General features: G+C 43.6%; 2 protein-coding genes across 2 annotated transcripts in view; both read right to left on the bottom strand.

Annotated features, from left to right (window-relative positions):
* Positions 1-2,035, bottom strand: part of LOC128443888 (C-Jun-amino-terminal kinase-interacting protein 1) — a 15,531-nt gene extending 13,496 nt beyond the window's left edge. Inside the window, exon 1 of the mRNA XM_053426094.1 lies at positions 1,709-2,035. Coding sequence (XP_053282069.1) covers positions 1,709-1,780 — 72 coding nt within the window. The 5' untranslated portion in view covers positions 1,781-2,035. The remainder of the gene's footprint in view (positions 1-1,708) is intronic.
* Positions 2,036-3,476: 1,441 nt separating this feature from the next.
* Positions 3,477-13,306, bottom strand: cry2 (cryptochrome circadian regulator 2). The gene is made up of 13 exons (XM_053426097.1): positions 13,149-13,306; positions 12,183-12,291; positions 11,071-11,213; positions 9,860-10,044; positions 9,471-9,559; positions 8,921-9,061; positions 8,707-8,832; positions 8,422-8,607; positions 8,195-8,346; positions 7,882-8,084; positions 7,480-7,557; positions 6,884-7,399; positions 3,477-6,469 (listed from the first exon to the last, which is right to left on the bottom strand). The coding sequence occupies exons 1-12, from the start codon at positions 13,304-13,306 to the stop codon at positions 7,200-7,202; spliced, it is 1,770 nt and encodes a 589-aa protein (XP_053282072.1). The 3' UTR covers positions 3,477-6,469; positions 6,884-7,199.
* Between the last annotated feature and the right edge of the window lie 5,244 nt (positions 13,307-18,550).

The raw sequence follows: 18,550 nt of genomic DNA, 5'->3' as shown, positions 1-18,550 counted from the left end.
CATATTATCACAAAAGCAAATATTCAGTCACAAATGAAAGACTTTAATCTAAACTCTTAAATTTAACTTAAATACTACATTTTAAAACCTGTATATGTAAAAGCTACATAAGTCAAATGCATTAGTTCCACATGATAAAGTGAGAAACTCTTTGAAGCAGGATTTCTCTGTCGGTTCCTCTGATCCTCTGAGACGAGGCCGCAGCTCGTTTATCAGGATCAGGAGAGAATTCAAGTGAAGACACAAGAATTCATCAGCTCCAGGTCACAGAGGATCCGTGACATCATTACTCAGAACTTTACTGGAGGTCTTCAGTTCATCTGAGAGCAGGTTTCACAAGTTTCAACCAAATGACATAATATCATCATCACATCGTAACATTTACATCCAAGGTTTCATAAACCTGTTCTCTGTGATAGAGCGTCTCACTTTCAGAACGGCTCTGGTTCAGAAAGAACATCTTCATATCCAGCATTTACAAAAAGAGTCAAGAGGTACAAAACTGTCAACATAATATTTTTAGCGTGAAGGAACTACACCTCCCATAATCCTTTGTGAACGAGCCTTTCCAACGACTTCCAGCTGCCTCTTCTCTAATTGAACCGTGTTGTTATTGTACTGTTGCAATAGAGTGTGTATTTGTAGATAGTATTTTATATTTTGTAGTAAACCAGTGAGGTACCGTGATTACACCTGAGGATTGTGGGTAGTGTAGTTTTGACTTCAAACACATTTGATATCATACTAATCTGAATATTTCTGTTGATTTCTTAATTCATGGATCTTGATAAAGGGAATCAGACGTCTTTAGAGGAGAGTGAGGAGTTTGGTGCAGCTGGAGATTTAAGGGATGATGACATCCTAGTTCTGTGGATGTTTTTAAAATGGATCTGTGAGGATGAATGTGAAGTGAAACCCAGGATGAGACGACTCTGATCTGATCTGTAAACAGGATGTAACTCCTTTAAAGGGACACTACCAGGGCTGCTGGTCTTATGAGCTGCCTCCTACAGAGAACTGGGATCTGTACCAGCCTGAGGAGCCACATCACTGTGGTTCACACTGGTTTTTATTGACGTCCTTATAGACTGGAATCTCCTCCTGTCGTGAGGATACTGCTGCAGCCGAGCCATATTGAATATCCGCCTATATATTTCATGAGATGACAGAGCGGCTCGGAGGTTCTGGCTTCAGCGGCACAATCAGGGTCAACAACAGTGTTTCCTGTCAAAGTGTCCTTGAGCAAGTCACCGAGCCAGAAGCCGCTCGGACAAAACAGGTCAGACACACAACACAGACACACAACATCACAACATGGAGATGTGGACGTTCAGATTGGCTGGAAACATCGACACGACACACAACATGTTTACTGGAGCACTGCATCACCAAGGTAGAGCTGAGCTAATTCTAGAGCTGACCCACTGCCAGGGTGAAAACACAGACACACACAGACAGACACAAACACAAACACACACACACACACACACACTCACACACCTAGCAGCAGAGACACAGCCGTCCTCTGCTGTCTCATTCTGAACATCCTCCCAGGAAATACATGGACACACACCCATTTATTCGGCTTGATACTCCAGCTGTCTCATTCTAAACACAATCCAGCCATGATCCCACACAGACACACACACACACACACACACACACACACCAGTCCAGCTCATCACAGGGATCCTCCCAGTGATCGTACCTGGGTGCCGGCCTGTGGCAGCTGTGGGAACAGAGCCAGGGTGGTCGGCCTCTTTGGTCGATATTTGTCCATGACAGCACAGGTTGATCCCCCCCGTTGACAGGCGGCAGCTTCGTCCCCTCCCTCCTCCTCTTCCCCTCGTCCTCCTCCTCCTCCTCTTCTCCCCCTTTATCAGGCCACTGTCGGCGCTCCTTAGCTCAGGCGAGGCCTCTCCCACCCTCCTCTGCCTCCCTCTCTTCCTCTTCTTCCGCCTCAGTCTCCTCAGCATCAACCAGCTCCGAGCTCGGGCTTCTGGACACACCCCTTCTCCTCCATCCTGGCCCCATGATTGGCTGAACACAGTGTCACATCATCACCATCACCAGCCCGGGAAGAGGAGAGGCAGAGAGACAGAAGGAGGGAGGAAGGGAGGGAGGGAGGGAGGTGTTGAAGAGACATGGGATGAACGAGGGATGACAGGGAGGAGACGGAGAGAGAGAGAGGGGAGGAGGAGGAGGAAGTCAGGCCCAACCAATCAGAGCGAGCCATGACATCAGCAGCTCCTCTGCCTGAGGCATTTTCAGTTCAGGCTAATAAACAATGTGTGTTTGTGTGTGTGTGTGTGTGTGTGTGTTTATGTGTCTGTGTCTGTGTCTGTGACCCAGAAAAATAAGATGATTTCTTTATTTTTCTTATCTCACAAATTTTGTTTGTGTCTGCATTTTTATTAGTTATTACTTATATATATTTTGTCATCAAATGCATAATGTTATCGCCATCTGTGCATCAGATTGATTACATAAAATTACTTTTAATACTTTTAATAATAAAATATCCAGTCCAAATCGCACCCACCACACTTGAGAGAAGTGTGTTCCACAGACAGACAGACAGCAGACAGACAGAGACGTTTGTGGGGTTAGTAGTATAAACAGACTTTTTAAACTTCTGTGGTTTTTCGGTCATTTGTTGTTTAGAGAAACTGGTTTTGTCAAACAAAGAAAATTAGACCGACTGTAACTAACTCCAGGAATAACTTAACATTCGTAAAGTCTCTGGTTGAACCACTCAACCAACCAGCCAGGGAACTAGTCAAAGGATTAACCGACCACTCAGTCAGTCAGCAGCCGGACAACAGTTCACCAGTTCACCAGCCACAGACTGAGTCGACTCAGCAGATTCCAGACAGTCATCAATAGTGAGTCAGCATTAATCCACCACTCACAGTGAGGTGACTCAGCAACTCTTCAGCAGGTAAAGAGATGATTCTTGTCAGAGCTCGAGAACAGGAAAGTGAACTTTAAATAACGATGACGTCGTAAATAAGATAAAACGAAACCCCTTTAATTAATTTTCCGTCTTTATTCCTCCTGATTGGTCGGTGAGTTGCTGTCCGTGGTGCTGAAAGAACAAATCATTCTAAAGTTTCTGCCTCGTTTCACAATATCACGACTGATCTTGTTTATTAAACTTCAGGGAACAGTTTTTATTTCAGCTGATACTTAAGTTGGAGTCTTTTATTCTCCTTTATATTTGCTCCACATCAGGCCCCCAGATGTTCAATGGTAAAAAACAGTATGAATCACTGTCATCTCCAACTTCACCTGATTTCCAGTTAACTGTTGTTTCGTAATGGACAGAAAATATAGATTATTAGGTTTTCCCCCCCAATTTAATTTATCACATTATTATTGATTTATTTTTAAACTGTTACTGATCTCTTACTAATTCTAGAATGCAGACCGATGAGTTAAATGTGGAATAAAACAGGAAACACACTCAAACTCTGTTCAATCACAAATCCTTCAGCAGTTTTAATGAAAATAAACTGTTCTTATACAAAACAAATAAATATCCATGTGACCCACAGACCTCAGACAGACCTGTGGCCCTCGAGGGCCCCGAGCTGGGCTCGCTGGAATGTTCAGTAAACACAGGCAGCTGAGTGGGGCTTGTGTTGGGTTCAGGATCGGTGGGAACTTGGAGCTTTCTCTATGATCACAGGCTTAACTGGGAGCGTTCCTGTATTATCACAGGCTGAACTGGGAGTGTTTCTCTATGATCACAGGCTTAACTGGGAGCGTTCCTGTATTATCACAGGCTGAACTGGGAGTGTTTCTCTATGATCACAGGCTGAACTGGGAGTGTTTCTCTGTGATCACAGGCTGAACTGGGAGCGTTTCCCCTTTTTGTCCTTTTACCCTGAAAGATGCAAACTTCACAAGTTCCAACTTCTCCTGAACACCAACAGAATGACGGCCTCCAGGAGCTGAGGTTTGTCTTGAGACAAAAAAAACAATCCATTAAACTTTGACACATCCAGGAAACAGTAAGGGGGTTTCACAAAGTCACTTTGGATTTAAATGAAAAGCTAAATCTTCATAGAAAATCACTCATTTTCATTTCTGAAATAGAGAATAAATGGTTCATTGATTTAGAAAAACAAATTATTCATCTAAAAGACAAATACTTAAACCCTTAATGTGCTTTGTTTGATTTCATGTTTGGAATCTTAGTAACAAAACATTAATTTACATTCTTTTATTTTTCAGTCTTCGGTTCCGTCTCCAACTTTTAAAGACATTATTTTATTCATAAATAATATCAGTCATTGTCTGACGAGACTTCTCTAAATCCTTGTTCTTTCTGTCTGAACAATCCCAAAGTCCTGAGGCACACAGTCGATTAACGACCTCTACTAACGACCTCTGTTACTTAAAGACACAATTATCTCCAAACATCTCAAATCTAAATGAAACCGGATCAAACTATGAGGGATTGGATTTTAAGTTACATCATAAAAGCATTCATAAATGTTAAACATTTTCCTCCTCAGGTGGCTACAATAGGTTTTTCTGTATAAAAGATTTTGAAATCACTTTGAGATTCAGTTATTTAAAAGCTGAATTAAGACTTCAATTAATTAAATGTTTGCTAAAGTGCTGACGTCAGCTGATACGAGGATTCGCGGCTTCTGTTTTATACGACAGTAAAGTGAATATCTGTGTTTCTCACAATAAAACTGGGCATAAATGTTAAAAATCAACCAATTTGTGAAACTTAAATGAATAATTATTGGCTAATTAATAAACTAGTCTTTAGTTTCAGCCCTGTATTGTTTGCACATTTGTTTTGTTCTGTGTTTATGATTCTGGTGAGAAACGTCCAGACAGAATTAAGTCTTTATGAAACCCCCTTAAACAGACCATCAGTAAACAGGTTATGGTTTTTATATATTTTATATATTTTATATACAAACTCTGTTAAACATATATGGGAGAGCAACACGCCGTTCTTCCCGCTCTACATTCTTTCTTTTAGTTTTTTTAAACCACACAAGCAGCATTTTCAGTTGCCAGTTAAAAATTATGGCAATAGCTTAAAAACGTTTTGGTCTCAAAGACTCGTCTCGTTTTCAGATAAAGTGTCTAAATTAATTGAATTATTAGTGATTGGTTCATGTGCTGCTACGACCTCACAGACGTGTGACCCTCCACAGCAGACGGGTGCAAACAGGGCGAAAACGTAATGATCCCTAATGAACCGAGTCACTGCTGCTAAACATCCGTACGCTGGGTTTTTACATAACATGTCGATTCAATAGAGTTAAAATCATGGACTATAGATAAAGATGGTGTCTCCACTTCCTCCCACTGTCCAGAAATGAGACCCAAATATCCCCGACTCCCAGTCTCCCAGTACAGGGACAACCAGGAAGTGGAGCGGTGGTAGAGTTCCCGCAAACACATGCTCTCGACCAATCAGAGGCCGTCTCAACTGTCAATCGTGACATTTCACCACATTTCTATATCAACAAATAATTAATTAAAGCCAAACTTATCAGAAACATGAACTTTTGCATAAACATCGGTGTGAAGCTTAAAATGAAATAATTTAAAAAACTTTGACGAGTACTTTTCTAATTATTAAATTATTTTCATGTCCCATCTGTGAACATGGAGGAGACTGATTGAACTGATTCTAATGATTGACAGGTCAGACTGACTCCTGATTGGTAGAGTGTGTGTATTGGTGGGAACTCGAAACTGCTCCACAACATGATCGCTACTGCGTTGACTCTGGCCATATATATATATATATAATATATATATATATAATATTACAGTGGGAGGAGACGAAGACGTGTCTATATTCACGGTCTGTGTTTCTAACTTGGTCAAAAGGAGGAAAACATCCTGAACAACATCATCAGGGTCATACAAACAGAAATGTCCTACATTCCCCTGTGGGCCACGAGTTTGACGTGAAGGTAAAGTAAACAACTGCAAGGGGGGGGGGGGGAGCTACAACATAAAATAGTTTATACATTTGAGTGTCGGTCAGTAGATCTGATGTCACAGTCTCGGACTGTCACTGAGTAAAGTCCGGATGATCTGGTTCTGTCCAGCGCTCTGAGATGTCGTATTAAATCTCTTATACAACATTTATATAAAATCAACACTGCAACATATCAAAACGCAGCTTCATCAAACTCCGAGTTTCTCCTCCCACGAGCAGAGCCCCCTGGTGTCGGACATGAGGTCTCGAATCAGAGTGATTGTTTTTTGTGTTCAGTCATTCTGGACTGGTCCTGCTCTAAAAATATTTAGTTATGCAAAAGCTCATCCGAATAATTAACGAGAGAAGACGTGAGTAAGATGCGTCTGTACTGATTCCACTTGTGGTGAATGTGTGTTTGTGTGTATGATGTTGTTCCTTGTGTGTGTGTTTTTGTCCAGTTGACGATGTGTGCGTTTGAAGACGATTCTCTTCAAACTCCACCTGAAACAGACGTGAGAGCACAAAACTGTTTTAGACAAAAAAGATACACAACAGTTTATTTATCAAACTGAGGTCAACAGGTCAATGAAATGATGTTTGTATAGTTATAAATAAAATAATAGCAAGACTCAATATTCATCTGCCATCGTAGTTATGTTTTGTTATATTTAGCAGGATGACTAATAACTACGCAACAGATTTCCATGTAAGTTCGTGGAAACGACTTTTGGAAGAAACAATGGATCTGGATCAGAGGCTGGATCCAGGATTTTGTTTTACTTCCTTTAAAAACGTTAAATATTAATTTGAAGGCTACTAGAATGCGTACTTGTCATATTGATCGATTATTTTTAGACATCGAGAATGAAAAATGATAATTTCAGTCGAGACTTCATTAGGAATCTGTTCTCGTACCTCGTCTCACTGCTGATGTGCTGAAGTCTCCTCCTCCATCCTCTCCACCTCGTGGTCACCCTCCTCCATCCTCTCGTCCCCTCCCCTGTCCTCCCTCTCTCCTTCCTCCTCCTCTTCCTCCTCCTCCCTCCTCTCTCCCTCCCTGCCTGACGTAGCAGAGCTCGGACGCCCTCGCGGCCTCGGGCTGCGACGCGTCTTGCGGGCGAGACTTTTCCTTTTGGGAAAAGTCTGACCTGAGGTCCCGGCTGGACTCGGCACCGGGGACGAGGTGGGACATGACGAGGACGGGGACGAGGCTTTCGACCTTGACAGAGGACTATGAGCTGGGGAGGGAGGGGCAAAGCTCCATGATACGGCTGCAGGGGGTTGCGGGTGTGAGCCTGAGGAGGTGCAGGGCGTCTGGGGGGGGGTGAACGCTCCGAGTGTCTTCCAGCTCTGGATGTGGAGCGTAGGACACAAAGACTGTGGACGAGTCAGGAGCGGCTTCACTGGGGGGGGGAACTCTGGGAGGAGAGTCTGCAAAACACGGGGAAAAGATCCAACTGTCAATCATGTGACATCTTCTAGATCCTCAATGCTTCTGTGTGTCCTCCTACCAGGTCCACTGAATGATGACTCATCGGTCATCAGCGGTTCTGCCTCCTCCTGGATGGTTGGTACTGATGCTAGAAGACCTGAGACACACACACACACACACACACAGACACACAATGAAATAACAATTACTATGTCAACAACGACAGACAGAAGAATATCAGAGTCCCAGAAAATTACTGACACTTCCTCATAACTGAAGATAAAGTGAACAATCCAAGTAGATGTTGGTTTACAGTAAACACACTTGCTTGGAGTTTTGGACCAATCACAGGAATCAGAGACTGTATTAAGTACTGTAGTAATGGGTAGTACACTGTAGTACTGCACCTGAAGCCTGAAGTAGCTAAACCAGCTGGAAACCCTGTGGTGGACGTTCACTCAGTGTCTCACAGACGACTTACTGAGTCCTCTGTAGTGGGAGAGCTGCTGGTAGACTTGTTTCATCCTCTCGATGTTGAGCCGGCTGCCCTCTGCGTGGTTGATCATAGGTTTGGGGTAATCCACTCCCACCACACAGTTTGCCGCCTTCTGGATGGACTCCGGAGCGTTCCACGGCTCGTAGATGTAGCGGTTGGGATAGTCCTTCAGGATGGGGATGTAACGCCTGCGGGGAATTCAAATACAAGAAAAACTTCAACATGAAGGCTACAATACTCAGTTTTAACACAGAGACTGATTCAGGAGATACTGTGGGAGCACCAGTACACAACGGACCTGATGTAATCTCCTGATGGGTCCGTTCTTTTCCCGAAGCCGACAGGACAGTAGCAGTGGAAGAACTGCTGGAAGAAGGCACTGCAGGACAACCACATCCAGCTGCCAGCGTTCACACTCCAGTCTGCATCCAGGAGCAGCTCCTCAAACACCTGCGCACACACACAGGTATGTGAACTGGGTCTTCCATCACCTCACCCGGGTTCTGCTGCTGGTTGAGTTCTTACCTTCATGCCGCTCTCCCAGCTGATCCACAGGTCTCCTCTGGTCAGGAAGCAGGCCACAGCGTGTCGGGCCAGGTGGTGGATCCAGCCCTCCTGTCTCAGCTGCGTCATGATGGCGTCGATCCAGGGGAAACCAGTCCGACCCTCGGCCCACTTCGCCAGGGCCTCCGGGTTCTGGTCCCAAGGGATCTGGAGACAAGCGGGAGGCACAGGAGACGAAGTATGAACACATCCCTCTTCTCTCTCTCTCTGCAGGAGACAAACACTTTGACTTATGACGTGACCCACCTGGACGCAGATGGGGTTTCCATCCATGCGGTCAAAGTTGGGGTTGTTGGTGGCGGCGGTGTAGAAGAACTCCCTCCACAGCAACTGACCAAACAGGGACAGAGGAGGACTGCAGCGCTTCCGGAGCTGCAGACATCATGTGAGAGGAAGAGGAAGAATCAGGCTGAGGTTACCACAGACGTCCGGGAGCAGAGGACACAGAGACAGAAAGTACCTTCATGTAGAGCTCTCGCAGGTTGTAGTACAAAACCCTGCAGGACAAACAGCCGAAGCGCAGGTAGGGGCTGAGGCCGGTGGGGCTGGCGTACAGAGAGCAGGTGTTGACCCGGGGATGGTCCAGGTTGGCCACCCACACCTGAAGAGACACAGAGAAGACAGACGGGTTCAGTCATGAGCAGTGGCCTTCGTTTGCCACCACGCTAAAGAGACTCCAGCTTATATATATTCATATTTAGCCGCTTTGATACAAGAACTGATGATATTGTGTGACCCAGTTAATCTCCTGCTGCCTCTTCAGATGTTAAACACAAACTCGTGTCTGTTCTGTCTGTGAACAGCTTGAGAGACGAGCTTTTGTTTCACTTTCAAGTCAAATTCACAACTTTTTTTCAAGTAAAAGCATTTAACAGATTTTCATCCTTATCAACCTGAAACAAAACCTGTGAACAATGTTGGATTTACCAGTGACACAGGAAATGAAAACTCATTTCAATCTCCTCTGGGTTCCTCCAGTTATGAGGCTTTAACGTCGCTTGCTGCTTTACCTTCTTGTCGAGATGTTTGTTGAGCCGGTCCAAAGCCTCGGATTCTCCTCCTCGCCAAACAGCTGAAGGTAAACCCAGCGTCCTGAAGCCTGGAAACCAGTTCAGACACAGAGCAGCTGTCACACTGGGAACTAAACTCCTGTTCGACACTGTTAGTAACTTGTCATGATGCTGGACCTAACGGGTCGTGTGCTTCAACAGGTAAATACAGTAACTTTAACTGCTACTCGTTCTGATCAAGCTTCACCTTCCAGGAGTCACATGGTGTCTCTCTCTCTCTCTCTTTATACTCTCTCTCTCCCCGATACTCCCACAGGAACCGAAATTAGGCTCATTAACGTAATCAGTCAGTTCAGCGTGTTGTACAGAATGAAAACAGTGGTGTGTACCTAGCTCCTCCAGAGAGGGAATACTGTACAGCTGGTCGTGGTTGTCTGTTATCTTAGTGCGACACGTGTCCATCTGCTGCTGGGTGACGGCAGGCAGCGGTCTGCCCGGCAGCTCCAGCCGACTCACGATGGTCTGGAACCGCTTGAAGGTCAGAGGAGGACTGTTGTTGTTCATCTCAATGATCCTGGGATCAGAAGAGAGAAACACATGGAGCAGGTCAGGGGCAACGTTCTGATATTATGATTATAACTTTAACTTGTAAAAGATTGAATTAGGGCTGATTAATATGGCTGAAATCAGTCTCATTATATAGATAACATTTTGGTGCAGGAGTGTTTTGAGGAGCTGCTGAGCTGAGATACATTCACAGTGACAGAAAACTGAAAAATCACAATTCAACTTTATCGTCCTAGTAATTAGTAAACTGAGTCTCTAATTTCAAATTTTCAGGTTGTTTCTGTCAGAGCAGCTGACGGGGACGCTCTGTTTTCATAGATTCTGTCTTATACAACTTGTCTGTAACTGTGAAGACGCTCTGGATCGTCGGTCAGTGGACGTGAAGCCAGGGAAGCTTCCTATTGGTCGACCGTGACCAGTGAGCTGCGCACACAAAGCTCCACTGCCTCCCGCCTCACACAGTATTCACACACACACACACACACACACAAACACACAAACAAACAAAGCTCCACTCCCTCCCGCCTCACACACACACTGATGTCCCATTACATAATGCGGTGCTGTAACGCTCTCACGTAGCAGGCGGACGTAACGAGTTCCTCATTCTGCCACCTGGCCTCGGCACATGGACGGGGGTGTGACCTGCAGTTACACCTCCAGACCCCTGGGGGCTGCGCAGCTTGAGATGCTGTTTGAAAGAACCCGTGATTGTTTGGAGGGGGGTTTTCTGCATCTTCTCGAATTATGGCTGATAACATATGTAACAGGTCACATGACTCCTCGCTCATTAAGAGTCTGGAAGACGATTTAAGGAAAAGTTCACTGAATCACTTTATTAAATCTTCTGATCGAGCTTTTAGAGAAAATGCTTTTAATAAAAATCTTAAAGTCTTAGATTCTTTCGTCATTATTTTTGAGTGGTTTATAACATTTTAACCCTTAACATCCCAGAGCAATAATTATTGATATTACATTCTACATTAAAAAAAAGAGTTGTGTGTGTATATGTGTGTGTGTCTGTGTGACGAACCGGTCCAGGTTGTAGAGGGTGTGTGACTGTCTGACGAGGGTCTCGACCCCAAACTCCTGCGCCATCTTGATGATGGCCGCATCTCTCTCCTTCCCATAAGGCTCCGGGTCGTATTCAAACGCCAGCCGGGTCACGTTCCACTCCTGCAGCGGAGCAGAGGCAGACAAACAGAAACTCAGAGAGAGAGACGGATCAGAATTCTAAATTATAATTTGTGTTTGACTGTTAATGAAGGATAAGACTGAAGTCATCACAGAACCCTCATCATCTGCTCTCATCTATTTATCCTCCAATCACAACAGAGAGTTGAAACACAGATCGAACAGTGCAGCAGGTTCCAGGACCTCTGGTGGATTTCACAAATAAAGTCAAATTAGCAGCGAGTTACACAACAGCTGCTTAACAGAGGTTGTATATGTCTGATTTTGCTCCTCATTGCCCCCCCCCCCCCCCCCCCCCCCAGGCAAATCTCCTCATAAATATTAACACATCCTGCCGCTGGTCGATGTGGCTCAGTGCAGCCTGACCATGGAAACCAGGAGCATCGTGTTTTGTAAAGTGTAGATTGTGTTGTGTTATCACTCCTGCAACACACAATGTCAACAGTGTGTAGTTCTTCATGGGCTCATTGTGACTGAACACACATGTTTGATTATGAGAACAAAGTTGTGTCTTCACTGATCCACACAAACACCAGGTGGCACGGAGATCCTGTTGTGTTGTTATGGTCGGAGCCTTTTCTCAGGCCCTCATTGAAGAGAGTTCGTCTCCAGGGTCCATGTGTAAGGGTTCATCTTTTACTTTCTACTGTGGTGTAGGCAGCTGGGCACTTGTTGGAGCCTAAAACCTGGAACATTACATAACACAACATAATCTGCGCCACATTTATTCTAATTAAATAAAGAAGAGTGACGTGAGAGAGGATTTATTAAAGATGTTTACAAAGAGCTCTCCAAAAAGCTGCCTCGGCACAATCTGAGCCATTTGAGATTTGACTAAACATACATTTTCTTTTCTATTTAGTTGCTAATAACATTACTTAGCAAAAGCTGAGTCAGTTCCCTTCCCAGAGTGCTGCTCTGGGGTCAGACAGAGAGGTCAGGGATACAGACCTTGAAGAGCCTGGGGAAAACGTCCGTGGGCTGCCCTCTGATTACAAACAACCTGGAGTTGAGCTTCTTCAGGCTGCTGTCCAGGTCCTCCAGAGACTCCAGCAGGAACCTGCACACACATCAATGAGGGGGGGAGTTTGAGCTGCTGCTGTGATGAGTCACACCAACCAATCAATAAATGATTCCTAAAGACTAAAGACACACTTTCTGAGCATCGAACTACAACCAGACAGGATAGGATTGATGATATGGAAGTTTTTAACACTTTATCCAAAGCACAATCAGACAAAGCAGAGGTCTGCTCCCCCTCAGAGGGTCAATACATCAGCTCTGTTCCCTGAGAGACAGATGAGCAACTTCACAACAGACACACAACTGGATCAATACCAAACTCAGAAAGCTAACGCACAGTGAAAAGAAGTTCATAAACTATCTCTCAGGAGGAGGAACAAGGCAAAACACATTAGTGGGCTGAGAAATATCCTGAACCAAACTGAGTAGAAGAACCAGTTCAATTCCTGAGATAAAATATAATCACTGGTTTCCATCTGTGTTGTGACAGTTTCAGATTGCAGCCGGATAATGACCAAACCTCATAGACCAGAAAGACTGGTGCGTTCTAAACTAATGTTAAATTAGTAGTAGTTATATAATGTCACATGTGTCAGTTGACAGTTGTCTGACAGTTGTGTGACAGTTGTGTAACATCTCAACATGGAGGCCGAACATCTCAGAGAACCACACAGATTCTACCTCACGTGTTTCTCCTCCTTCTCAGTGGAGATATTCACTAAATATCCACATAACAGCATTAGATCTTTAGTTCCACCTATGGACCCTGGTAGGACGCTAAGCTAGCGGAGCGGAGGCCCGGTCCTCGAACCCCCGCCGCTTCCCGGGGTCTGACCCGAACAAATGGCGACAGCCGAGCAGACTTGACTGTTGTTTCAACGTGAATTCACGAACCTCCATCGGTTGATTCCCACGTTGGCGGCGCCCGCGAACCACGGGTCCAGGATGTAAACACAGCGGACCGAGTCGGCCCCGCTCAGGGCCTCCTGCAGCGCCGGGTTGTCGTGCAGCCGGAGCCCCTTCCGGAACCAGTGCACCGAGTTCACCGCCATGTGGCCCGCCTCAGTCCATCGGGACGCACAGACACCGAGAGAACCGCGGGGACCGGGCCGGGCGGGATGCGATCCGGAGGAGAGGCTCGCGTGTCGCAGACTCCCGGGAAACTTCACAGCACTACCGACACGGGGGCGTGGTCAGGGAAATGTGGGAGGGGCTGGACGGGCTCCACAGCTCCTGTGATGATAAAGGGAAAATTCACCTGATTATTAAAGTGATGACGTATAAAACTACCTGCACCTCAGATTAATAAAGTGATGAGATATAACACTATCTGCCCCTCAGATTATTAGAGTGATGATATATAAAACTACCTGCACCATAGATTAATAAAGTTAGCCGGTATCAAACTACCTGCACCTCAGATTATTAGAGTGACGAGATATAAAACTACTTGCACCTCAGATTATTAAAAGTGATGATATATAAAACTACCTGCACCTCAGATTATTAAAGTGATGATATATAAAACTACCTCTACCTCAGATTATTAGAGTGACGAGATATAAAACTACCTGCACCTCAGATTATTAGAGTGACGAGATATAAAACTACTTGCACCTCAGATTATTAAAGTGATGATATATAAAACTACCTCTACCTCAGATTATTAGAGTGACGAGATATAAAACTACCTGCACCTCAGATTATTAAAGTGATGATATATAAAACTACCTCTACCTCAGATTATTAGAGTGACGAGATATAAAACTACTTGCACCTCAGATTATTAAAGTGATGAAGCATAAAACTACCTGCACCTCAGATTATTAGAGTGATGAGAAATAAAAATACCTGCACCTCAGATTATTAGAGTGACGAGATATAAAACTACCTGCACCTCAGATATCAAAATGATGAGGCATAAAACTACCCGCACCTCAGATTATTAAAGCGAGTGATGAGATATAAAACTACTTGCACCTCAGATTATTAAAGTGAGCAGATATAAAAGTAACTGCACCTCAAATTATTAAAGTGAGTGATGAGATATAAAACTACCTGCACCTCAGATTATTAGAGTGACGAGATATAAAACTACTTGCACTTCAGATTATTAATCCGAGTGATGATATGTAAAACTACCTGCACCTCAGATTATCAAAATTATGAAGCATAAAACTACCTGCACCTCAGATTGTTAGAGTGAAAAGATATAAAACTACCTGCACCTAAGATTATTTAAGCGTGTGATAAAATATAAAACTACCTGCACCTCAGATTATTAGAGTGACGAGATATAAAACTACCTGCACCTCAGATTATTAAAGTGATGAGATATAAAACTACCTGCACTTGTTGAAGTGTTTCTCTAAAGTCAATGTGCCCAGAGTGGATCGACTGGTTTGAGAAAGGACCCTGGTTACACCACTGACATAACTCCCAAAATTAATTCTATCAAGAACACTAGTTTTTCATCACTTTTAAATGATTGTAATGTAAGAAAATAATTCTCAAAATGTACTAAATCTAGAGAAATGTAAATCAGTTATTTTTTTATTTAAAGCTTTTAATTTCATCTGAGCCATGGACTGAATGTGCAGAAGAACAGGAGTTATGATCAATAAACACATATTCACACATGTGCTGATAAAGTGAATGCAGTCTAAGGTCAGCAGCAACATATGGATGACGGGGAGACTGGGAAGACTGGGAGACTGGGAAGTCTCCTGGATTATAATGTCCAATCCCTTATTTGTTTTTATTTCCTTCTCTCTTAAATGTCATTTTAACGGGTTCTTATGTTTCTTCAAATCTGTTCTCTTCTTATTTGAATAACATTTTAAAAAAAACTGTGATCTATATTTTATGTAAAGCACTTTTGTGAGATGCATTTCTTGTATGAAATATGCTAAAAAAATAAAGTGTATTATTATTAATATCATCACAGGAGGATATTATTACATACGAGATAGGAAACATTTATTTTTAAATAGAAATGTATTTAATCGGTAGCGTTCACCCATGACAGGTCGCCAGCCCATCACTAACTTCAGTCTATGTGTCGTGGGATTCAAATCCATGAACCTCCTTGCTGTGAGGCTGACCACTGGGCCACCGTGCCGCCTTGCAATGTGGTGCCTTAAATCAACAGTTGGATGAAATCACTAAACTCTATAGAAGAGGAGAAGTTGTGTTTACGTTCTGTTTTCTCCAGTTTATTCCTGAAGCTCAGAACAAACGTCTGTACGAAGGTGAATTTAATGATAGACATGCTGGTGTGAGCCAAAGAGTCATAGCATTATGTCATCAGGTCATACAAGTCATCTAACACAGCTGACGATGATTTCAATCTGTGAGTTCTGTGTTGAGCCTGATCGATGAGCCCCATGTTTCCTCTGTAACGAGCTCAACGAGTCGCTCCCTGGTCTTCACAGCTGCTTCCACTGAGCGCTCAGGCCCTGCTGCACTGCTGAACACATAAAAGCAGCTCTAACCTCATGAGTCTGAAGCTACAGACACTGACCTGTTCAGAAGCTGCTCACTGGACAACAGGTATCCAAAGGTTTTCTGCTACTTCTGATATGTGTTGTTATGGCTGCCACATCACTGATGGCTGAACTGTTTCCCATGTTGTCTGTGTGCAGAGTCTTTGGCAGAAATCAGCTTGTAACAGTGTCCTCAATTTACTCCGCAGCAGAATGAAGTAAGTTAAATACTGTTTAAAAATACTATGTTAGAAACATGTGATCTAAAACTGAAATGTTTCTGCAGGGTGCTCTGGATTTCATTTCTTCTCATTGGACACGTTATCTGTGGACCTGCGAGAATGGGTAAGAACCTTTTCTTTTTATCAATATTACGTATTTGTGACCAACTTTATTCTGCTTTAAACTAAATTCTCGACAAATCTGGTTTCTGCTCAGGCCCAAGATCAGGTAGAGCCGACCCAAGATTCAAGCAGCTGCCGCGTTCTGGGTACTGGTACAGTGGCCTTGGGGGGAACTCTGGCAGTGAGGGCGGCTCCCCTCTACCAAGTCCACTCAACCCAAGCTACGCCAGAGAAGTTCCTGCTCAAGATGCTGGCAGTTTCAGTGGCAGGCAAGATTTCTACAGCACCACCTCCAACATGGATGATGGTAATCAAGGATATGTCAGTGGCCCTGAGAACAGTCAATATGGAAGCTATGAAGCATCTGCTCCAGGTAACAATTATGGTGGTGAAGCTGCAGGAAGTGAGTCTTATGCAGCCTCTGCGTATGACGCTGCTGCTCCAGCTGACCCCGATGGTGAGCCTGTCGGTATTGACGATTTCCTCCCCGTCGATGAAGACTCCGCCGTTGAAGCTGAAGCTCTGGCCAACGAGGCCTTTGATGCTGCCTTCGAAGCCGCCGAGAACCCTGCGCCATTCTTCAGCGACGTGTCTGATCATGAGCCAGTTTACTCCTTCAGCTCTCGTTCTAAATTCCTTCGAGGAAAAGCAGTGTACTCTCGAAGCCGCTACACCCCAGGAGAGCCTGCTGCTCCTCCTCGCATGACACTGCACAAATTCATCAAAAAGTCTGGGTAGAGCGGCTCTGCTGACCCTCGAGTCAAATGTGGGTTCTAAATGCAACACACTTAGTATCTACTATCTTATCTGCAGTCTGTTAGTTGACTAACTCTGTCTCTACCTTTTCAGTTATCCATGGTTGACTGCCTCTCTACTGCCTCTGCCACATCAAGATCTGTGTAAACCTCCTCGGTATCTTCTACCTTCGACCGGTTGACTTCCTCTTGTCTTTACCTTGCAGGTCTCGGGTGTTTGTTGCAGATCTGATGTAAATAAATGGTTTAAATCTAAAAAGCTGTTTCCTGCAGAATTTTTACTGAAGTTTAGTAAAACTGTTGACTACATTAATTTCTTTCTTCTCAAGGTCCGTTGTAATATTTTATTAAAACACCATGACACTAAATGTCTGGTTAAACACCCATGGATTAGTTTATATAAACTGCATAGCCATGATGGACAGCGTTTTGCTGAACATCCTACTTTAAAAAAAAGCAACATTCAGAGCAGTTTTTTTTAAACTAACAAAAACAACACATTAATTGTAACACGAAACACTTTCAAATGCCACACTGATAAGTTGACACAAGGTCAAGTTTCTGATGTGAACATCTAAATTTGATAAATCCAAATGTATTTGGCTTTGATCTGAACTTAGTCTGAGGTCTGAATCTAACTTCATGAAGACGTTGCAAAGTGAGTCAAATGTCTGAGACTTTCACAAAAATAAATTATGCAAAAGCAATTGTCTTCAACACTCTCACGTTTTTCAATTAAATGTATTTAAACCAGTAGCGTTCACGCCTGCAACGTGGTCTCATGAAACGTTTCGTAAGATATCGTACCAGAAGTTGTCAACATTTTCGTAAAGAATCATACGAATTTTTAGCACTAAATTTTCGTACATAATCCTACGAAATGCACCTGCGCAGCGCTCTGATAAAGCCAGATGGTGGATATTGCTGTATTCCTGGTGGAGAAAGCTATATTTTACTAATGTTTCTTAATAAAAATGTGTTTTGATATCTGTTTCAGTTCCAATATTTTCATTCATGGTTAAAAAAACAAACCGCTAATGTTTTCTAAACCCTATTTTCACAACTCATCTAAACCAGGAAGAACCATACAGAGAACTCCAAATTGAATGGCGTTCCTGTATCTGTGTGTGTGTGTGTTCCCATCTTTTGTAGTTCTGTGTTTTCACTATTATGTGAGATTGCGACCGGGAACCTTGTATGCTTCTGTATTTTTTGTTGTGAGAAAAACACCTGTTTAGTCCGATTTAGTTTTTCTTACTAATAAAACGGTCAAATCTCGTTTTTTCAAGGTTTTGGCCCTACTCAGTGGCGCCCCCCATAGTTTTGCATTGGGCTATGGTAGTGGAGTTCAAGACCTTTCCAAAACAGTTCATACCATGTCTGTTGCATATTTAGTTTCCCTCCTGTAAGCCATCAAAACTGACTCAGGTGTAAGGTTCAAAGGTCATCCCTGAGGACCAGGAGCCATCCACAATTTTCCCACTGACATAACGTTACTCCCGAGGTCAAGACCTTTTCGATGATGTCTTTGCTTTTGTTCTACGACAAAGTTTACATTTCATCTTGCTCCGAGCACAGGCCATCTCAGGTGTACTTTCTCAGACCCCACTGAGGTCCAAGCTGGATCAAATCTGTCTAAACTGTTTTAAGAGGTATTTAATGGCCAGATATGGTCAAAATATGTAAGTTTGCTTTATACACAATCATGTGTT

Source organism: Pleuronectes platessa, chromosome 7, assembly GCF_947347685.1.
Source record: "Pleuronectes platessa chromosome 7, fPlePla1.1, whole genome shotgun sequence".
NCBI classification, from domain to species: domain Eukaryota; kingdom Metazoa; phylum Chordata; class Actinopteri; order Pleuronectiformes; family Pleuronectidae; genus Pleuronectes; species Pleuronectes platessa.
This window is presented reverse-complemented; position numbering and strand designations above follow the sequence as displayed.